We start from the raw sequence: 19,746 nt of genomic DNA on the forward strand, positions 1-19,746 counted from the left end.
GTTATAGTTTATATATATAAAAATTTTTGCTTATTTAATAAAACTGAGAGCCATTGGATTATTTGTTTTTAGCTTTTTATTTTTCAACCCTCTTTAGACAAGACCCCCAAAAAGCTTTTTTGCTCAAAACAACTGTTGCAGTCTGTCCAAGTTATTTCTTGGGGTTTTTTTAGCTGATTGACTGAAAAACTCCCAAATTCTTTGGGTGGGGTAATGGCAGATACACAAAGCAGTAACTACAGCTGATCAAGGTCTTGTAGTAGTAGATGTAGCAGCACATGATTTTACCCACCAAATGCACTTTCTCCAATGAGTAAAAAAATGTTGCAGATGGCACAGTATGTGCCAGCACATCCTTATTTGAACTGTTATGCTTGTTTGCAATAGAAAATACAGTAATTTAAGTAATTTCATACTCAGCTAAATGCAGTAATAAAGGAACAAATCCCTTTCACTCAGAATTTCCTAAATAAGCCTAATTAACTACTGGGTAAAAGAAGCATTTCTAAAAATACTTGAAAGGAGAAGAGCTTCCATGAAAAATCCCTCAAAACAGAAAGCTTATTTCCTTTTGCATTGGCACTGCTTGCTTTTATAGAAGGAAATATGGAATGTATGTTCCATTTTTGGATGTGTAGTAACAACCAATTGCAGTAGAGCAGGAAAACAAAAAACTAGAGAAGAAGGAATAAAAACATAATATTTACATTCTGGCCATCTAGCTAAGCCTTTACTTGAGAGCCAGTGCAAAGTATCCATGAAGCTGCTGTTCTAAACATGCATTTCAACCCTATGCAATGTGCTGCTAAAGTTGTATGTCCTATGTCCCTTTTTGTATCCCTTCCCTTGATGTGTTATTCCTTCTGCTTAGTAAAACCCAAAAATTACTAGGACTCAGAGAAAGCCTCTGTTTTAGCCTCTAGCAGATGCACTTAAAAAAATTCTTACTGAGGAGTCATGCAATAAATATACACTTAAACTCCTGGGGGTTTTGACAGGTATCTGCAGAAGCCTCTTAAATTCCAATAATACAGGTAAAGAAAACTGAATTTAGGAAAAGCTATCTGGAAGCCATTTTTCTCAACAACTCTGCAGCAAGTTACTTGTTCAGTCCTTTTCTGCAGTGATCACACCAGCTCTCAGCAAACACCACAGTATTGGTTATGAATATCAGCAAAATCATGAACAGAAGTAACATGAAGCAAAACACTTCAATCAAAAAGAGAGTAGTGGCTTCAAGACTATCACTTGAAAAAACATCGTGACAAAAACATTTCAAAATTATTTTACATATCACATTCAGCCATGCTCTAGCTAGGATTGATCCCTGAAGCTTCATGTGAAATCCTAGACAGGTGAAAACTGTAGCACAATCTTATCCTGGCACAATCACTCCTCCAGGACAGTATCAGCATCAATGAAATAAGAATGGATCAATCAACAGTCTCACTATTGGGCCAGAGGACACTTTCCAGAGTGAAAACTGAGAAACAGCAGCCAGGAGCAAGGTTTGCCTCCAGTCAGTTGTATTTATTTATGAAAAAGGTAAGGAACATGGAGGGATTCCAAAATACTCTTAACTCTATTTGGCAAACTTTAACTGGTTAAGCAAGACAATGGTCACTGTACATGCAACTAAAAGCACAAGACCTTTATAAAACATTGATTTTACATGGTAAAAATCAATAAATCACAGCAACAACTTCTCCTGGAGTGACTGTTTTCCCACCATCATTACTAGGTCTTCCATGCCACTTGTGCAATACTAAAAGTCACAGAGCTCTCTGCTGCTGTCTCAGAAAAGTTGAAGGCCACTTTTTATTTTATGGAAGTCATTCTGGGTCCATAACAATCCTCCTGTCATGGGAATATTCAATTCTGCAGAGCTGTGAGGAGGAGAATAAAGCACATTAGCAATGGGCTGGTTTCTACACAGAAGAAAATGTAAGCAGTCAAGAAAATCTTCCTTTTGCCTCGGGGAAGCCAGACCACCTTTCTAACACCACATGTCCTTTGGCAAGTGGAGGAACTGCTATGCAAGGGAAATAAGAGTAATGAACAAGCTGCCATTGTAGCACTCCTGATGAAACCTGGACTGTTTCCAGGCACAGCTACAGGAATAAATTAGGTTCTGCTCCTTTCTATTTGTGGTAGCAACAGGTTTTCCTCATGTTTCTTTCTAAGATTTTTTTTTCCTTGGCATCCTGCCAGGCTGTAATTGAGTGGAACAAACTGTCTGCCCCTTTCCCCACACAAAGAGGTGCAGAAACAAACACATGTTACTTTTGGCCTGGTACTTGCCTTCTCATTTTCTACATGAGTATTTTCTAGTAATATCAGTTGCATGACACATTGTTCAAAAAACAGCCTGAAATTTACAAATTTGGCTTGTAGCTTTTTAGAACTAATATACTATCAGTCCTTACCATTACTAAATCATATTTCAAAATGCAATCTAGGGCACCTTCCCCCAAAGGAACAGGATGTTAGTGATAAGAGAAGGTCAACAATTTGATGCCAGGGATCTGAACATAACTCTGAATATGTGAAAATATGAATATGTGCAAGATTTTTTCAGTGAAATACCCCAGGCTGCATGATTCTCAGTCCTTCACATTGCTACCAGATTGGGCCCACCAAGCACAGAAAGGAATCAGTGATTAGAAGGTTGTCAACCAAGTGTTAAGGAAAATAACTACAATTCATTTACATTCTGAAGCATCCCTTGGATTAAAATAACAGGAGATGGGTTAATATGTATGCGGTGAAACTGATTTGACAGCTTACAGCATTCAAGTTCCTCTGACTTCAAAGTGTGAAATAATGACCCTATTAAAACATCTCCAATGAGCTTCATTTAGTAACAAAGGTGATCTGACTAAAGCTTTATAGAATGCCCCTGTTAATTCCAGAACAATCTGTGTTTCTTTACTGAAATCAGATCTGCTGCTCTGAATTACTAATTACAGCTCTAAAAGATCACTGGGCACTGCCAACATATTGAAGATCAAAGCCCCAGGTAATAGAAACTTCAATTTTCAAGCCTGCTGGGGCTGTGCTGATACCTGCTAAACAGCAGTATTTCATAATGCTTTCAATGGTTTCTTTAAAAAAGAGCAGCAGGAGTGAAGATAGCAATATCAGAAGATGGTGTGCTCAAAGGATATCAGCAGGGTTAGGTTTAGAGACAATAGTAGATATTTGGGGCAAACTATTTAAATAGAAGTAAAAAGGAAATCTCAGCCCTAATTTTTCACATGGCAAAAGGCACAGAGAGAGAAATGCATTTCATGGTTCAGAGGCAAAGTCCCACCCACACCATTACTCACTTTGTACTGAGAGGCTTCCACTCCTCCCTCACTGGTTGATCAAGCAGGGACATCATAGAATAATTATCCAACATGAGACCATCAGGGTCATCTGTCTGACCTGGGAGTTTCCCAAGAGGAAAGTCCTTCCATCGTACTTCATCTAGATAAAAACAGTACAAAACAAGAGGTCTGAGTTTCCCAAAGAGATTTTTGAAACACAAGATCACTCTCTCCCAGTCCACAAATACTGCCCCCTGCAACTCAGCCATTCAGCAAATGATCTGCCCAATGTCACAGAAGCAGAAGACAATTTTCCTTCTGTTCTCAAAACATCCAGTTCTAACAAGCTGTCCACATCAGCATATTTAAAATGTCTCTTTTTTTTTTTCTTTTTTTACTTGAGAAAATTTCCCACTGAATGAAGTACAACAGTTCAGTTTTCTAGTGGCTGCTTTTTTTCCTTTAAATGTCATTTTGACTCCAACTCCTCTCCACCAACTTCCTCCTCCTGTGTCTGAGTCCCTCCATGACTCAGAAATTCTTAGCTACAGAGACCTCCAACCCCAATGAGAAAGTACAGCTACTGTAACAAAGCTAACAAAACACTGGACATGATGTTTATTCCTTCCAAAACCCTGTCTTGCTCCTTTGTTTGCCACTATGTCACAACAACCATTTTCCCAGAGCATGGAACTTAGGTTCACAGACAAATTGTGTTTTCAAATCCCCCCAAGTCTGACCCACAGAAGTCCAAGAATCCATATTTTCTTCACCATTCTCAGCTGGCATATAGGCTGACCCATCAGCTGGATACACTGAAATTTGAAACAGTTTGGAAAAGCTTCATAAAAAAATAAATAAGACAGTAATAGCATGCTCCTGGAAAATACACTCACAGTGTTTTATGAGCTTAAGTGAAATGACTCCTGAATATAAACAAAACACTGGAAAACCCACATTTTCCAGTAATTTGGCATTTAGATGACTCTGAAGCACAGTTTAATTGTGGCAGCCCCAGAGGGCTGGGATGTGTTTGCACTTCAATTAACATTTGTCAGTGATGAAGATGGTCTGAGAGTCACTTTTTACCTGCAGTGATCTGCCAGGCAGACCCTTGCAGTGCTGCCCTTTTCTCAGCAATGGCCACCATGGTACCAGAATCAGCAAGTCCTTCCAGAGCATTTGCTTCAGTCACCATCTCTTCTTCCTCCTCTTCCACTTCCTCCACACCATTGTCTCTCTCTGGCACATCTTCTTGTTTCTCTACAGTCTGCCCTTGATTTTTAACCTGATTTTCTTGCCTGGCTCTCCACTGTAAGCTCTCAATAGTATAAATTGGCTGTTCACTGCCATCTGAAGAGAGGCCTGGACTGGACAGAGGGGCCCCTCCTTCTGTGTAAATGGAAGCAAGGTAGAGCAGGTTCTTCCGAGAGGAACGTGGCAAGCGAGGTCTCATGATGGTGAGGATCCTAGAGAGGAAAAAGGGCAATGGAAAAGTCTTAAAAGGGTTGGTAAATCTTCATCTGGAGGCTTTTTTGCCTCCAAAATTGTTTGTTTTCTCTAGAACAGCTGCCTCACATAACTCATCTAACAGGCAAAATATTATTCCCTGGTCAGTGGATGCTGGAACACTCAATCTTAGTGATTAAAATTAAGGACTTGGAATACTCCTAACTGAATTACTGCTTTACTGTTTTCTTGTATACAAGTTAGGAGCTGTGGTAAATTCCTATCACCCAGATAAGGTCACATCTCTACCAAGTCACTTTGCTTCTGAACAGGCTGCTTCTTTAAATACCTCCCCAGGTAACTTCTGCTTTCATTTGGAAGGTGCAATCCTTTAAAATTATTTTCCTTCTCTGTGTGTGCAATCAATGGGGAGGTGAATAGCAGCAAGCATGGCTTTATATGCACCTGTTACAATTTCTACAAGAGGCAAAGAAAAGCAAGGGAATGCAGCTATAGCTCAGCATATCAGTAGGGACCCAAAGGTGTCACAGAGCACTGTTTGCTGTCCCTTTTCTAGGTCACAGCATCACACTTACAGCTGAAGAAGATGTGGGGTGGCCCAGCAGGGAGCTTGCAAGCAACAGTCAGTCAGTCTTATCCACTGCAAAGGAACTTTATGGAGGAACAGCTCCTTCACAGACACCTGCTTGTTGCATTGTTGTTTTTTCTTCCCTTGAAAGAAGATAATGAAAACAACAGGGTATTCAAAACTCATCAAAAATATACCCTTCATCCCTCTGCATTTTTACTGGAACCCATCCTCAAATAAGCTGTCATTTTAACCCAAGTGCACATCCAGATGTGCCAACCAAATACAACATCAAGGTTGTTATAAAGGACTTGACAACACCTGGACAGCTCAGGTAGCTCCACCAGACCTGAGCACAAAGCAGTGCAGACATTCCCAAGCTGGCCCTGTGCATGTCACAACAGACAGGAAAGTCACAAAATGTTTTTGAACAATATTATCCCAAATAAATGCAGGGTACTGCATCTGGGACCCAGAATCATTCCAGATAGCTCTGCAAACAGTAGATTTAGCAGCTGGGAAGCAGCAGCATTCAGGGATCTTGGTACATCACAGATATGCTCAGCACTGACTGAAAGCACCAAATATAACCTATGACTGCCTGAGATACTGCCAAAATCTTTGTGCAGACCAGAGCAAAATCTCTGAGCCAGATCAGGAGAGGATAGAAAAGGCACCAAAATTAAGGGGTGCAAACCTCTGCAAGGATACACAATGTCACAGTATAAAAACCCTGTTAGCAGAAACCTGTGACACTGAATAATTAAGGCCCTTCAGTGCCCATCTCTGAAATGAAACATAAGGTCTGCCAATTTTAACAGTTCTAAAGAGTCAGGAACTGAAAACAAAATATTACTTATTACATGTGTGTAAGTTCAGAAGGCATAAAAATCCCATGATAGGATCAATAAAGGACAGCAACACTATTTAATATCTTATAAAGGCAGGCTTCTGTTAAGGGAGAAAAGAACTGGAAACAGGGATCTCATAACACACCACAAATAACAGTAGCAGATAGCAAATAAGGATGTTATTTCCTACAAGTATTGATATCTGGAGAAATTAGCACTTAATGGCTTGGTCCTTCCTGTGAGAGATTTGCTTTTCTTATACTGAGGAGGCTGCAGCAAACTTATCAATAACAATTTCAAATTTTTGCTAAGAAATACATGATATGCACAAGCTGCAGGTGAAAAGTCTAAGAAATGCAACAATAAAAGCTTTACGTTCACATGACAAAATGCACTAATTATGCTACTGCACTTTATGTATAAAGGTCCCACCACTTTACTAGGATAGTTTTACACAGTACAGAAGAAACTCTTATGCTTTTTTAAACACAGAAATTGCAGACACACTCACCAGCATTTACTTTGGCAATGCCAGTCAGCAACTCAGAAATCCAGTTGATCAAGAACTGAGGCCGGAGTTCTGAAGAGTCAGAACATTCCTTCAGCTCTATAAACATTTTCTCTATTAGGATCTGTGTAAAACTTCGTGAAAGGAGGCTTGACAGCAAAGGCTGCCAAAAGCAGTAAAATGCTGGGGGGATTTTGAATTGCCATACCTCTTTATTTGCTGCAATGAGAAGAAAAAAACCAAATCAGCCAAGACAGAAATTGGTGCTTTGTAATGTATTTATGAAATACAGGTGTGACACTTGCTCCAGACTAAAGAGGTTTGTTCTCAGATCACAGATTCCAGGATATTTCCTAAAGTCCTCACTGAAACTATTATTTTTCTTATGCTAGGGAAGTAAAATAAGTAGCAATTTGATAATTAGCACAAAGAAATTATTAACACAGAAAGATCTGTTTTGTCAATCCCTTTCCAATTTCAGCTTATTTCAAACATAATTAAAAGCTACTCTATCTAAAAAATATACTGCAAAGAGAAAGTTCATTGAGCAAAGCAACAAAAAAATGAAAAAGCTTTTAAATTTCTCTACTGTTATATAGTGATGGAAATTTGAGAAACTTTCCAAGAAAGTTCTTTGGCTGTGAAATAGGGAAGTTATTTATTTTCATTCTCTAGGTGCCTAGTTCTCCTGCAAACAACAAATGCAACTCCACACATATGGGCAGCAGCTTGGAAATAAATGCAGCTGGTGAATGAGGCTCAAAAAACCTCATCCATTTTGATTTGCTTCAAATCTTCAGTGTAGAAGAGAAACACTCCTGAAATCAGCAACTATTGCAGAAAAGGGTAGATGCAAGCTTTAAAAGATGTTTTGATATTCAGTGCTGAAGAGCTATCCTTTCATCCCAAGAGGTTTATGCAAAAGCAGTAACTAAGCATGGCCCTAAGAGGGTCTGGAGAACAGGGCAAAAGATGTTGAAGGACCCAGACATACAAAAATATGCAGCCAATTAGAGATTCCAATAAAATGAGAAAAAAAGAACAGACTTTGTCATAACACTAGCTATGCATTTTCTACTTGGGTGATGCATAAAGCACTCACCTTCATACTTGATATTCAGCATCTTCAGACAATCCATCTTTGGGATGAGAAAGCCATCACTGAGGAGAGCTTCAGCCACTGCTGCCCTAGAGCAGAGAGTTTATAAACTTATTACTGCCACTTATTCCTTCCTGTATCAAAACACCACTTGCCCCAGTTCTGAAACAAGTCTGACTGCCCAACACCTGGAACTGTGAGGAGGGAATGGAGAATATTTTGTTTGAGAGACCTGGTAATGCTGTTTTTCTATGGCATATATATTTATATTTGTATATATATATATATAAGATGCTGAAGAAATTGACTAACTGCTTTCTCCATGATCAGCTACATGACACTATGAAATTTCATAGGTCTACAGCCCAGTTCAGCACCATATCTTCCATCTCAGTTCTTTATCAGAGACATACCTGTTTTCCTGCATCAGGTCTTTGATCTGAGCCAAAATCCAGTCCAATTCTGAAGAGGAATCAGACCACAATTCTCGAGACTTTGAAAGAGATGGCATAGCCTGCATAACCTGAGTGAAGGAAAAAAATCAAGCATGAACAGAAAATACACTCACATCACAAAGACATTATTGCTATGACAAGAAGATGCACATGCCACCTGTACTTCACCACCAGCACCTGAAAAAGTTCACAAATGTTCCCCTGTCTTGGAATCTCCAATAAGCACAGATCATCTTTATAAACCTGAACAAAGTGTCCACAACAGGAACTGTCAGAGCTCAAATTACTTGTTCTCTGTAGTGAAGTTTTCCTTTGACAAGCCATGTATGACAACACCAGCAGACCAGCCTGAGCAAAGAACTAAGACAACAAGGAAAACATGTTGCCCAAGAAAGAATTAACCAAAGTGCTCATCATCAGAGTGCACTTACCCGGAATTGCTCATTCTTGTAAGAGAGCAGAACATCTCTGACTTTTTCTAGAAATAAACATAAATATATCATTTAAGCAGAAGATCAACTATGTGAGGGAATTTTGTATCTAAGGAAGCTGCTTAGTTTTGCTAAATTTACACTCAAGGAAGGCATCAGTCAAATGAAGCCAGCAATTCTGTTGAGGCAACACACTGAAGGCTCCCAAAACTTCCAGACTTCTCCAGCAACATGAATTTTCTCAAGTGGGGTTGAACTACAATTTCCATATTTTATCACTAACAGTTGATGCCGAATTTTGCCCCAAAAGGCGAAAATAACTGCTTAAGAGACTCAGCCTAAGTCAGATAAGCAGGAGGTATTTTATTACGACGCGTCGGAGAAATCACGAAAATGGATTTCTGAGTTCACATAGCAAAAGCAAGCCTTATATACAATTTTGTGTATAGGATTACATCAGATCAGATACATAATCATGCATATTCATATGGGGCGTGGTGTAGGCGGAGCGTGGGCGGAGCGTAGGTGGAGACATCTCTTTTGGGGAATTCTCAGGTGGTCGTTCCTGTTGCCTTCATCATAGACGGGGTCTTTCCGATGAGTCTTCCTCTTTAAACTTTTGAACCTCTTTCCTAATTTGGTTAATTCCCGGTGTACTTGGCTTGGTCTCTATAGCTTGGCAGAGTTCTTAGGGTCAGTTTGACATTGTTGGCCCTGAACATGCTTAGCCCATCAGTTCCCCCTATCCCTATCTCCTTCCTGTCCTTGTGTTTCATGCTTTAGCTGATTAATTGCTCTATGTGTTTCCTAATATTATGTCTTCTTCAAATGCCTCACATTCTATGTTTTAACTCATTGTTTCTTGGAGGCTATCTGCTTTGGGGCTTCACAGTAGCCAAAGACAGATAAGTTGGATAAACCCAGACAGCTGAAAACCAAATTCCTAGATCAGTGCAGGAAGAAATTGTTGCCATATGCAGTTTATGTTGTGATGCACATTTGTATTCTGTAGACTTGCATTTTGCATCAATTGCAGCAGCACTACAGCTATTCACAAAGTGCTAAAAATTTGGAGAAATACTACCAAACCAGTTAGTCAACACCAGGAATCCACCAAGACCCAAAGAGGAATCCCAAAATCTGAGCTGAAGGTCTCTCTTTGTGCTAGAAGATGACACATTTAATCTGCTTTCTTTAGCATATCCAGTCCTTGTGTCTGCTGTTGCTCTAGGAACACCTACCATGGAATTCCTTGTGTTTCTGACAGGCCTCACGCTGTGGGGTTTGAATCTCCCATGCATCACCATCCAAATCTGCATTTGCCTCCACCTCTTCCTGCTCTTCTTCCTCATCCTCATCTTCCTCACACAAGTTATTGCCCAGCTGACGGTTCCAATACATCTTTCGTAGCCACTCCAGCACAACATCACAACCTAACAGAGAACAGAAAACATCTGCTCAGGGAGGATTTCTTTGTTATGGCAAAAAATAATAAGTGGCATATTGCTAACTTGAATTATGAAAATAAATGCTATTAATCATTTGATGAAAATACAAAATACTCCATTAATGAAAATGTGAACAAGTTAAAAAAACCCAAACAAATAAAATCCCCAAAACCAAACCAAAACCTCCAGAAATAAACCAGGAAGAAAAAAAACCCAATCCAGTATCAGACATGGTAACTACCCATCATATTTTTTGGCGGGGGGGAAAAGTTGACTGGACACTGCTATGGCACTGCACCTTGCTCAAGCTAGGTCAAATTTAAGCAGCAACTAGGTCCCTGCAGTAGCATTCAGATGAGAGAATGAGTCAATACTTTAGTATCACCATGGTCAACACAGCATCTACAACAATAACAGAATTATTTTTGTGCAGGGACTACACTATGCATACATGAAATAGAATGGAAAGGAAATGCCTTTACTTTCATCAGCATTTTCCCAATTCAATCTAAGGACCATGCTGAAGATTATTTAACTGGATTCTCAAGCCTTAACCCAAAATTTCCAGAGTCTCTTCAAATGCTATGAGCTGGTCATTCACTCAGGCTTGGAGTATCCACATTTCTCCCTAAATGGGACTTTTTAAGAGTTTTAGACATCACTAAACCATCAGAAAAAGCTTTTACCTATTTCCCCAAGATGAACTTCCTGTGCTGTAAAAAAGCAAAAGCACCAAACTGTTGCAACCAGCTGCTGTTGTTTCGAGTAATTTTTTCAGGGACAGGACAAACTCGGAACATTTGCCCTGTGAGGAACCACAGGACACGGCTCAGCTATCCTGACAGGGCAGTGGCAAATCCTCCCAGAGTCTGATATCACAACTCTTCCACCCCAAAACGGAGGCAGGGGTGCTCCCCTCGGGGCCTGCAGCTCTGGCACTGCCACCCCAGGCAATGTCCTCAGGGCACCCCTGCCAGTGGCAGCTGCTGGTGGCACTCACTCACTCACTCACTCACTCACTCACCCTTGCGGCACAGGGCCAGGCGCGGCAGCTTCCCGTGCGTCAGCTCATGACGGAGATCCACGACCCACACGGGGATGTCCACCTGCAACAACAGCCAGCAGCTGACCCTCTGCTCCCCTGCACCAGCCCTGCACGGCTGCTCAGAGCCTCCACCAGGTGGGAACAGCACCTTCCTGGCCATTCCTGTGCTGCAGTTCCCCTGCTTCCCACTTCAGGAGTGAGCCAAGATGCCCCAGCTCTCTGATGCCACTCCTCCTGTGGCCTAGGATCCATACAAACTTGCATTTTACGGTTTAAATCCTTCAGTATTACATGCAACAAGAGATTTCTTTTTAGACAGAGGTGCTACATGTAATCTAATGTAACTGTCTCATCCATTTAAATACAGTTTAATTGCTTCTATCCAGTTATTCTGGATAACTATGTATCAAAGACACAAATAATACCACATATAATACCGAAATTTACACAGTAATTTACATGCAGTTTTTTGCAGCTTTCCTGAGGACAACTACCTTTAACTATGCAGGACCTTTGCTTTTAAGCTTGATCAGTTTTAAAAAGTGAGAAGCAGAACTTTTCTCAAAAACCCAGGAAAAAAAATAAAAATCAATTCATCATTCTCACACAGGGGCCCAAACATATACAGAAGAGTCTCAAATACTGTCTGTCAAAACTTGTTCAGTCCCAGGTACGATGCTCAGTGCACCTGGCAGTTAAAGGACTCAAGTTGGTGCTGCTACTACAATTACAGCTTGAACCTTTCCTCCTCCACACGAGTGGAAAAGCTCACCTGAAGAAAAAGAAATGAAAATACCTGCAAATGTGATGGATTTTACGTATAGCCTTGCTTGTCAAAGACTAGGATTTATAAACCACAGATTTATCTCTTTTTCCTATCTCAGTCGCCAAGAAAGCAAAACGTGTGACAGTACGTCAAGTGGGACTACACACATGTAAATCAAGACTTTTGATCACATGTGATTCCTAAACCTTTAATGATCATCAGCCTTTGTGACTCTTATTGAGACTTCAAAGAACAAATTTTATATCCAGTTGCAATAAACCTGTTTAAAACTTTGCAGCTGGAATAAACAAGCATCTATATCTATTATTTTGGTTACAAAAGGATGACCACCCCACAATTTCATTCACTCAGTGTTGTTAATAACCTCTAAATTATCAAGCAACTCCTATTCAATAGTTACCTCTCTTGCTAATTGTCTCAGAGGAATGCTGACCGTCTTCTGTTTCCTTTCTGTGATCAAGTTGACAAATCTACATGGAGGTTACAGAAAAAAATAAATTACTATCAAGAGCTGCAGAGAAACTTGGAACTCCTGAGACAAACTCCCCATGTACTACACAATCCTGTGGCCCCAGAGATGCAAAGTGAATTCAGTGGAATAATGACATCTGTCCAGGTGTTTCTCTCAAAAGCAAAAGGGTCTTGAGAACCCTCACCTTACAAGGGCCAGCCCATAAGACAGGATGAGCTCGTGTGACTTCAATCTGCCAGATGAATCAAGGACCTTGCAGCGAATCAGTTCTGCCGTGGAGTCCACTGCAAGAGGCATTTTTGGACCGTATCTGGAGGCAAAGGAAAACCAGGTAAGCAGATTCACACAAATACACTCACCCTGTAAAAAGAGCAGCTTCCCCACTACATTTTATGCTCTGTGGTACATTACAGCCTAAGAAATGGTATGCTGAGACAGCATCAAAGGCTCTTTCCAGAAGGGTTCTATTGGAACAGAGTGGTTACACGGTTGCTCCTAAGCACATGTTAAGTGAATATTTACTGATATGCCAGGCACACAGACAAGATGCTTTACCTAGGCGGATGCAGCAGAGGCAATGGATATGCACAATGCCAGGGAAATCAGCCCGTGAAGTTGCGGGCATGCAGGGCTTGTGCCTCCCCTGCTCCCACAGGGACACCGTGCTCCTGGCATAAGCTGCGTGCCCGGAGCCTCCCGCAATGCAGGAGCCCTACAAGACGGGGCCGCCAGCCGTGCTGCACCGCCGGCCTGCCCACAAGCCCCGGCCGCGGAGCTGCTCCGACGGGGAGCTGCGCTCGGCTCCTCGGCCGGGCCCACGACCGCAAGGGCCGGGCACAGCCAGGGCCGAGAGCACGGAGCGGCCGCTCCAGGGACACAGGGCCGGCCCCGAGCCCCGCATCGCTGCCCGCCCGCGGCGCGCGGCCCGTACCGGCTCTTCCACGCCGAGACGCGGTCCAGCGCGTCCTGCTGCAGCCGGCTGTCCCCACAGTACAGCCCCACCATCACCTGGTCCCACTCCGCACGGCCCCTCCACGCCACCACCGTCCGCAGCGGCTTCAGCCGCTTGCGGGCCGGGGACGAGCTGGGCTGGCCGCGGCGCCCGGCCGGGCCCGCGCGGGCCGCCATGCCGCCAGCGCCGCTCCTCGCTCCGCCTCTCCGGCCCTGCCCGCGCCGCTTCCGCTTCCCGCGCCCGCCGCCCGCCCTGGGTGCGGCCGCCTGAGGCGAGCCCGGCCCCGCGGGTGCTGCAGGGGTGCGGCGGGGCTGGCCCTGCATCCTCTGCGGCCCCCAGGGCTCGGGGCCGGGGCGTTCTCCCCTTGTGCGTGCGGGGAGCTGAGGGGCGGCGAGGTGTTCTGAATCAGAGCGAGGGAAGCCTTGCGAGAAAGCACAGGAGCATCCCCAACAGCCACATCGTGTGCCCCACAATGTTGTCCAAACGCTTCTTGAGCTTTGTCAGCCTCGGCGCTGTGACCGCTTCCCTGGGGATTCTGTTTCAGAGCCCAACCACCTTCTGGGTGAAAAGTCTTTTCTTAATAGCCAGCCTGACTGGCTATTAAGAAACGTTGCCTGACTCAGGTTCATGCCATTTCCTCGAGTCACTAATCACGAGAGTGAAGAGATTGGTACCTGCCCCTCCGCTTTCCCTCGTGAAGATGTTGAAGAACACAATGAGGTCTGACCTCAGTCTCCTCCAGGCTGAACAAACCAAGTGACCTCAGCCCCTCCTAAGGCTTCCCTTCCAGACCTCTCCCCTTCCTCCTGTCCCTCCTTTGGGTGCCCAAAACAGCACAGAGTGCTCGAGGTGGGGCAAGCACGCTTCTTGGTCAAGAGCTTTTTTCTGATATCCTAAACCTCCCCTAAGACAATGTCAGGCTGTTCCCTTGGGTCCTGTCCCTGGTCACCAAAGGGAAGAGATCAATCCTGCTCCTCCTTTTCTCCTCATGAGGAAGTTGTAAATTGATGAGGTTTCCCCTCAGTTCCCTCCAGGCTGAACAGACAAAGTGACCTCAGCCCTGCTCATCCAGGTTCCCCTCAAAGCCCTTCACTAGTTCTTTGTTTTCATGTAACAAAAATACCTACATCGGGTTTTTTGTTCAAAAAGAAGTACATAATCTGCACTGCTCAATACCATTTTAATGTACTTTACTTTCTTGGGGCATAGATATAAATTAGGAATATTCCCCTTTTGACTGGATAGTCTTGTTATGTATGTTTAATTCCAAAATAACTGAAGTTTTTGAATTATAAAAAAACCGGACATCCCATTGTTTATATAGCAGTATGATGTGCAAAGATTATTTTGTTTAGGAAGTAAAAATTTCAGTATACAATAACATTTAAGTATTTAAATTTCATTAAGGTTGTATTTTTATTTCCATTTTGATTAAGTTTTGTCCGCATGTGTGATTTTTCTGTTCACAATAGAATTTTAAGGCTGCTTTATTTTTCTTGAAACATGAGGTAACTTCCCTCTATTCCAGTGCAAGTGAAAGAAAACACTGCAAACATTTCAGGCACAAAGCTCATGACATGTTTTAGAGGCAATGATAGTTGGTAATATGTTTTTATTTTGAATCAGAATAAAATCTCAGAAACTGGATATCTCAGACTGTCAGGATGCAATAGGGGCCAGCAGTTCCTGTCAGGTCACTCAGTGAACCAGAAGCCAAGCCTGAAACCAAAACGGTCAGAGCAGGGTCCTCATCAGCCTGGCCCCAGCTACACAGCACCAGATGAGGGGTGCCCAGGGCCCAGCTGAAATGCCAGAAATGGAACCCAGATTCAGCCAAGGCTCCTCATCCTGAGGCAAAGCCGTGCTGATGAGCAGGAACTCTGCAGACCCTGATTAGCACCGCATCCAGTGACTGTTTGCCACAGTCACCCAGACCAGTGACCACCAGTCACATCCAGAGGGAAGCAATCACTTTGGTAAAACCACAAGGAGACATTTTGATTGAGTAAAACCATTCGGTTGCAGTGGAGACAAGAGAAAACATCTACATGTTTAACATGAAGATACAATGGTGTATTGATTACAGAAGTAATGTCCAAAATAAGAAAGATGTGATGAAGCCTTTTTAGCTCATGAAAATATTTCCATCTTTATTGGTTAGAAAGTAAAAACACCCCACTTTTCATAGAACCATAGAACATCTCAAGAAGGTATCCATAAAGATCATCGAGTCCAACTCCCTGCTCCTTGCAGGACTATCAGATGACACTAAACCATATGGCAAAGAGCACTTTTGCCTCCTGTAATGAAAGTATCAGTAAAAAGAACATATTCTTGAAAATGGCTTAGGATTTTTCAGTAAAGAATTACTTCATGCATGCTGATCAGTCCTGCTAACTTGAGCTGACCTGCAAATCAGCATGGAGTAAATACAGCTCCCCCTCCTTTTTCATGTTCCCAGCACTCCCCAGTGTGGAGGCATGAGGAGTTGCTTGTCACTGGAAAACATCAACAGAGCTTCATCCAGCACAGAAGTGATGGGGAGATGGGGCCTGTGCTTGGCAACATGGCTTTGCCAAGAGGGAAAGAGTCCTTCCCTTCTCTAGACCATACTTCTCTCTCATGGAGTCCCTTAGTTGAGTGTTTCCCCAGCAAGAGGAGCACTATGAGGCATTTTGCCTCAGTGAATGATAAGGGAAAAGCCCTGCTGTGTGATGGTATTACCCATCATGAGAGCAGTTTGTGGTGTGGTTCCCTGGTGACTCCAGTGCAGCCCAGGGAAGGAAGTGGCTTAGGCTTATCTGTGCTTATGACTGGCTCCTTTGGCCCTGCTGGGGAGCTGGTAATTATAGAATTATAGAATGCAGTGAGTTGGAAGGGACCCACAAAGATCACTGAATCCAACTCCTGAGATCATTGTCCAAATGAATTTTGAACTCAGACAGGACTGGTGCTGTGACCACTGCCCTGGAGAGCCTGGTTCCCAAAGATGAGCTTATTGATCTGCACAATTTACCAATGGGTGAACCCTTACAATTTATCTTTGGGATTATTAAAGAGAGGAAAGTCTCAACCCCTCATTTAGCAAAGCATGTGAGATTGCTCTTCATTTTGAGAGTGTCTGGGAGGTGAAGTACCTATTTGAGTGGCCTTAAGATCCCGGCTACCTGGTTGGACCAAAATCTTCTTCTTTATTCTGGACCAGGGTAGACTTATGCTGGGAGATAATAAATGTGTGAGCATTTCTGTGAGGGTGTTTCTCTCAGAGCCCTGATTGGATGCCTCAGGTAATAACATCATTAGTAATAATGATGAAGCCAAAGCACCCATGGTGTTAAAGCAGTTTGTATCAGCTTGTCACTGACCATAGATGACTGTTTGAGTAACTTGGAGTGGTGAAATCACATCTTCATGGTTCCCGTTCCTTCTGCTATCTGCTGTAAATTACACTTTACAGTTGCATCATAGATGCAAGGTGTAAGTCCCTCTGACTGTATTTTTTTCTAAAAGGTTTCCTGTCTGTCTGTTCTTGAGCTTTAGGAACTGGAAACCTGCAATTTCTAAATGCACTGAACAGAGCCATGGTACTCTTAGAAAGACTTTCTATATCCTAGTGGTTTTACTTTAGTGAGTGTCTCAGGCTCATTTCCATTTGGGAGATTTCTCAGTGTAATTTAAACTGTCAATCTTGCTGATGCTGCATAAATGGAACAAAAATATACAATAGAAATAAAATTATTTGCTACTCTCTCCCTTCCTACCTTATTCCTGTCTAGACTTCCAGAGTCATAGAATCATAGAATATGCTGAGTTGGAAGGGACCCTGAAGAATCATTGAACTAACTCCTGGCCATGCACAGGATCATCCCCAAGAATCCCAATAAATGGAGTCAAACTTTCCAGTAAATTTCATTTACAGAAAACTTCTTCAATATTTGCAGTCTTTCTCATCTGAGACTCCCTTCCACACTGCTGTGAGACATCCTCCATAAGCTCCTGCTAAATGCTGATATCTGCTGTAGAATTAGCCCCTTCCAGGTACTCCTTACTGTTCCTCCAACTTGGAGCTACTTGTGTGCACTCTGCTAACCCAGTGCAATAGCAATGAGCTGGAATTATATCACAGAATCACAGAATATTCTCAATTGTAAGGAACCCACAAGGATCATGGTGTCCAGCTCTTAAGAGAATGGCCCATTCAACATGTTAGCACCATGCTCTAACAAATTGAGCTAATGGCAGGTTCTATATGGTTATGGGGACATGAACTACCCTGGAGCCAATTAGTCTGTTTAACTTCATCCCTTGAATTCTGGATACCACCCTACACCTTCCTCCTCCTTGTCTTTGTATTAACAGTTTGGGAAGGACACAATGTCTAACATTCATGCTGTGCATCACTGGTACAAGCAGGACCTGAACCCTAGCAACCTCCCTTGCCTCTGAAACTGAAACTGAAAACTGATGTTTGCTACAGATTGTGACAGAGTCTGGGTAAAAGTCACTTGCATCCTTGCTTTGACCCAAGCCCTGAAAATGTGGCCTTGTCCTCCTTGAAATCCATCAATCCATGGCGTATATTTTTAGATGTGCCTGTGCAGGAGGAAAATTCAAAGAAAACCTTGCCAGGGAGATCTTTTCTGTGACTCATCTGTTCTAGGAGGGGAGAGTTTCTTTTTCATGTCTCAGTTGGGAGCGGTCCATTCTCCAGTTCCTCAGCAGGCCAGTTTCTGACGTGTTTCTGAGCCTGCACTACCACAGAATGTGCTGGGCCAGGGAGGGAGGACTGTGCTCTCTGTCAGTGATTTGAGGGGAATCATCCTTTTTCAATATTTGCCTTTCTGTCTCCCTCCCCCACTTCCCTTTTTCCTCCTTCAGTGTTGCCACCTTGTAGTATTTTAATCAGAGGAAGCAGATATATCAAGGAAGTCAATGGCAGGGGCGAGGTGGGTGGGGGGGGCAGAGAGGAAGAGGAGGAAAATCACATCACAGCCCAGTCTGCCAGTGTAAACACTTGATGATTTCCTGTTATTGTAGCCTAAAATGTACCATGACATCATTTGCAGGCCTCCCAGAATCACCCAGAAGGAGGAAAAGCCAGCATTCCCAGCCCGCCCCCAGCGTGAATCCAGGGGATTCAGGCCCTATAAGGCAGTGAAGCTCTGCAAGCAGCAAAGATAGTGTTTCGAAAGCTTTCTTGTTCTTGGCAATGTGGAAATTTCACAAACAGGAAAAACTGCTTTTACTTTTCCTAAAGGGGAACCGTTTATGCCTCATGAAATATTAATGCCTTCAACTACAGTTACTTTAGAGGCAGAGCTGAAATATGTGAAATGTTCTTAGTTGAGGACAAACACAGGGAAACCCCTCACCAAAATCTCATCAGTTTATCATTGCCAGACATCTACTTTTTTATAATACCCACATTCATTCCAAATCACTCTACACACAAAGCAGTTAAGTCAAAAGCTGTGGATTATATAAAACAGTACAAAATTAAATTAATCTGATCATTTTGAAAGGTGAAGCTAAGTCTCAATATAGCAGATATTGTCAGTGAAATGTTCTTCCCCCATTTCTAAGCATTAAATTAATTCCTGTAAAGTGAAGAGCCAGGCTCTGTGGAGCCTAGCTATACAAACTCTCCTAGAATTTGACTCAAAAAGTCAGATTTCTTCTCAGTTACAGTTAATCACTCAGTCTGCACCTCTGTAGGGAAGAACAGATTCAGGTTCAGCAAGATGGGCTCTCATAACTTTTTTTGAGAAGGACAATACCTAGGCTGACTTCACAGCACATCCTTCAGCTGCAATCTCTTTGGGCAGACTTGCTTGTGACCACAGAGGGATATCTGCAAAATCTGGGTTTTTTTCCTGAACAAGGTTTAAAACTTCATAAATACAGTACTGTATATATAATAATTTGGACATACCCTCCTTTGCAGACCTGCAGTAATTGCAATGTAACTTTTTGTTATTGAAACATGAGAAACCAGTGTTTTCATGTTATATGTAAGGAAAATGAGACACTGAGATTAAATGAACCTGTGTTCTACAGAATAAAATGAATTATCTTCATCTGGTTTTAAGCCAATCCTATGCCTCCAGATAGTATCAAAATATTAGATTTGTTTAACCATAAAGTAGACTTGAAATTCTGAAGAGAGTCAGCTTAGAGAAGAATACAAGCAATAAATAATAAATAAAACACACCTGAAACTGATATTAAAAGGAAACAGAATGGTCTTGCAGTTTACTGGACAAAAAGTAAAATAATGCATAAATTTTGCTGGGTTTGGTTTCACTTGGACTTACTGGAAAACAAAAGTAGGCTGTTCCTCATGAGCTAT

The 19,746-nt window shown here is 42.4% G+C and overlaps 1 protein-coding gene across 2 annotated transcripts; it reads right to left on the bottom strand.

Moving 5' to 3' along the window:
• Positions 1–58: 58 nt before the first annotated feature.
• On the bottom strand, positions 59–13,589 carry LAS1L (LAS1 like ribosome biogenesis factor). 2 transcript variants are annotated; one of them, XM_058814041.1, is made up of 13 exons: positions 13,377–13,589; positions 12,630–12,755; positions 12,374–12,443; positions 11,166–11,247; positions 9,935–10,126; positions 8,694–8,740; positions 8,221–8,330; positions 7,811–7,896; positions 6,712–6,927; positions 5,357–5,492; positions 4,401–4,780; positions 3,330–3,471; positions 59–1,886 (listed from the first exon to the last, which is right to left on the bottom strand). In XM_058814041.1, the coding sequence occupies exons 1-13, from the start codon at positions 13,571–13,573 to the stop codon at positions 1,796–1,798; spliced, it is 1,875 nt and encodes a 624-aa protein (XP_058670024.1). In that variant the 5' UTR covers positions 13,574–13,589; the 3' UTR covers positions 59–1,795. The 2 variants fall into 2 exon arrangements, with proteins under 2 accessions (XP_058670024.1, XP_058670025.1); XM_058814042.1 differs by having other exon boundaries at positions 13,454–13,571.
• Positions 13,590–19,746: the final 6,157 nt, after the last annotated feature.

The sequence above is a fragment of the Ammospiza caudacuta genome, chromosome 14, assembly GCF_027887145.1.
Source record: "Ammospiza caudacuta isolate bAmmCau1 chromosome 14, bAmmCau1.pri, whole genome shotgun sequence".
Taxonomy (NCBI): domain Eukaryota; kingdom Metazoa; phylum Chordata; class Aves; order Passeriformes; family Passerellidae; genus Ammospiza; species Ammospiza caudacuta.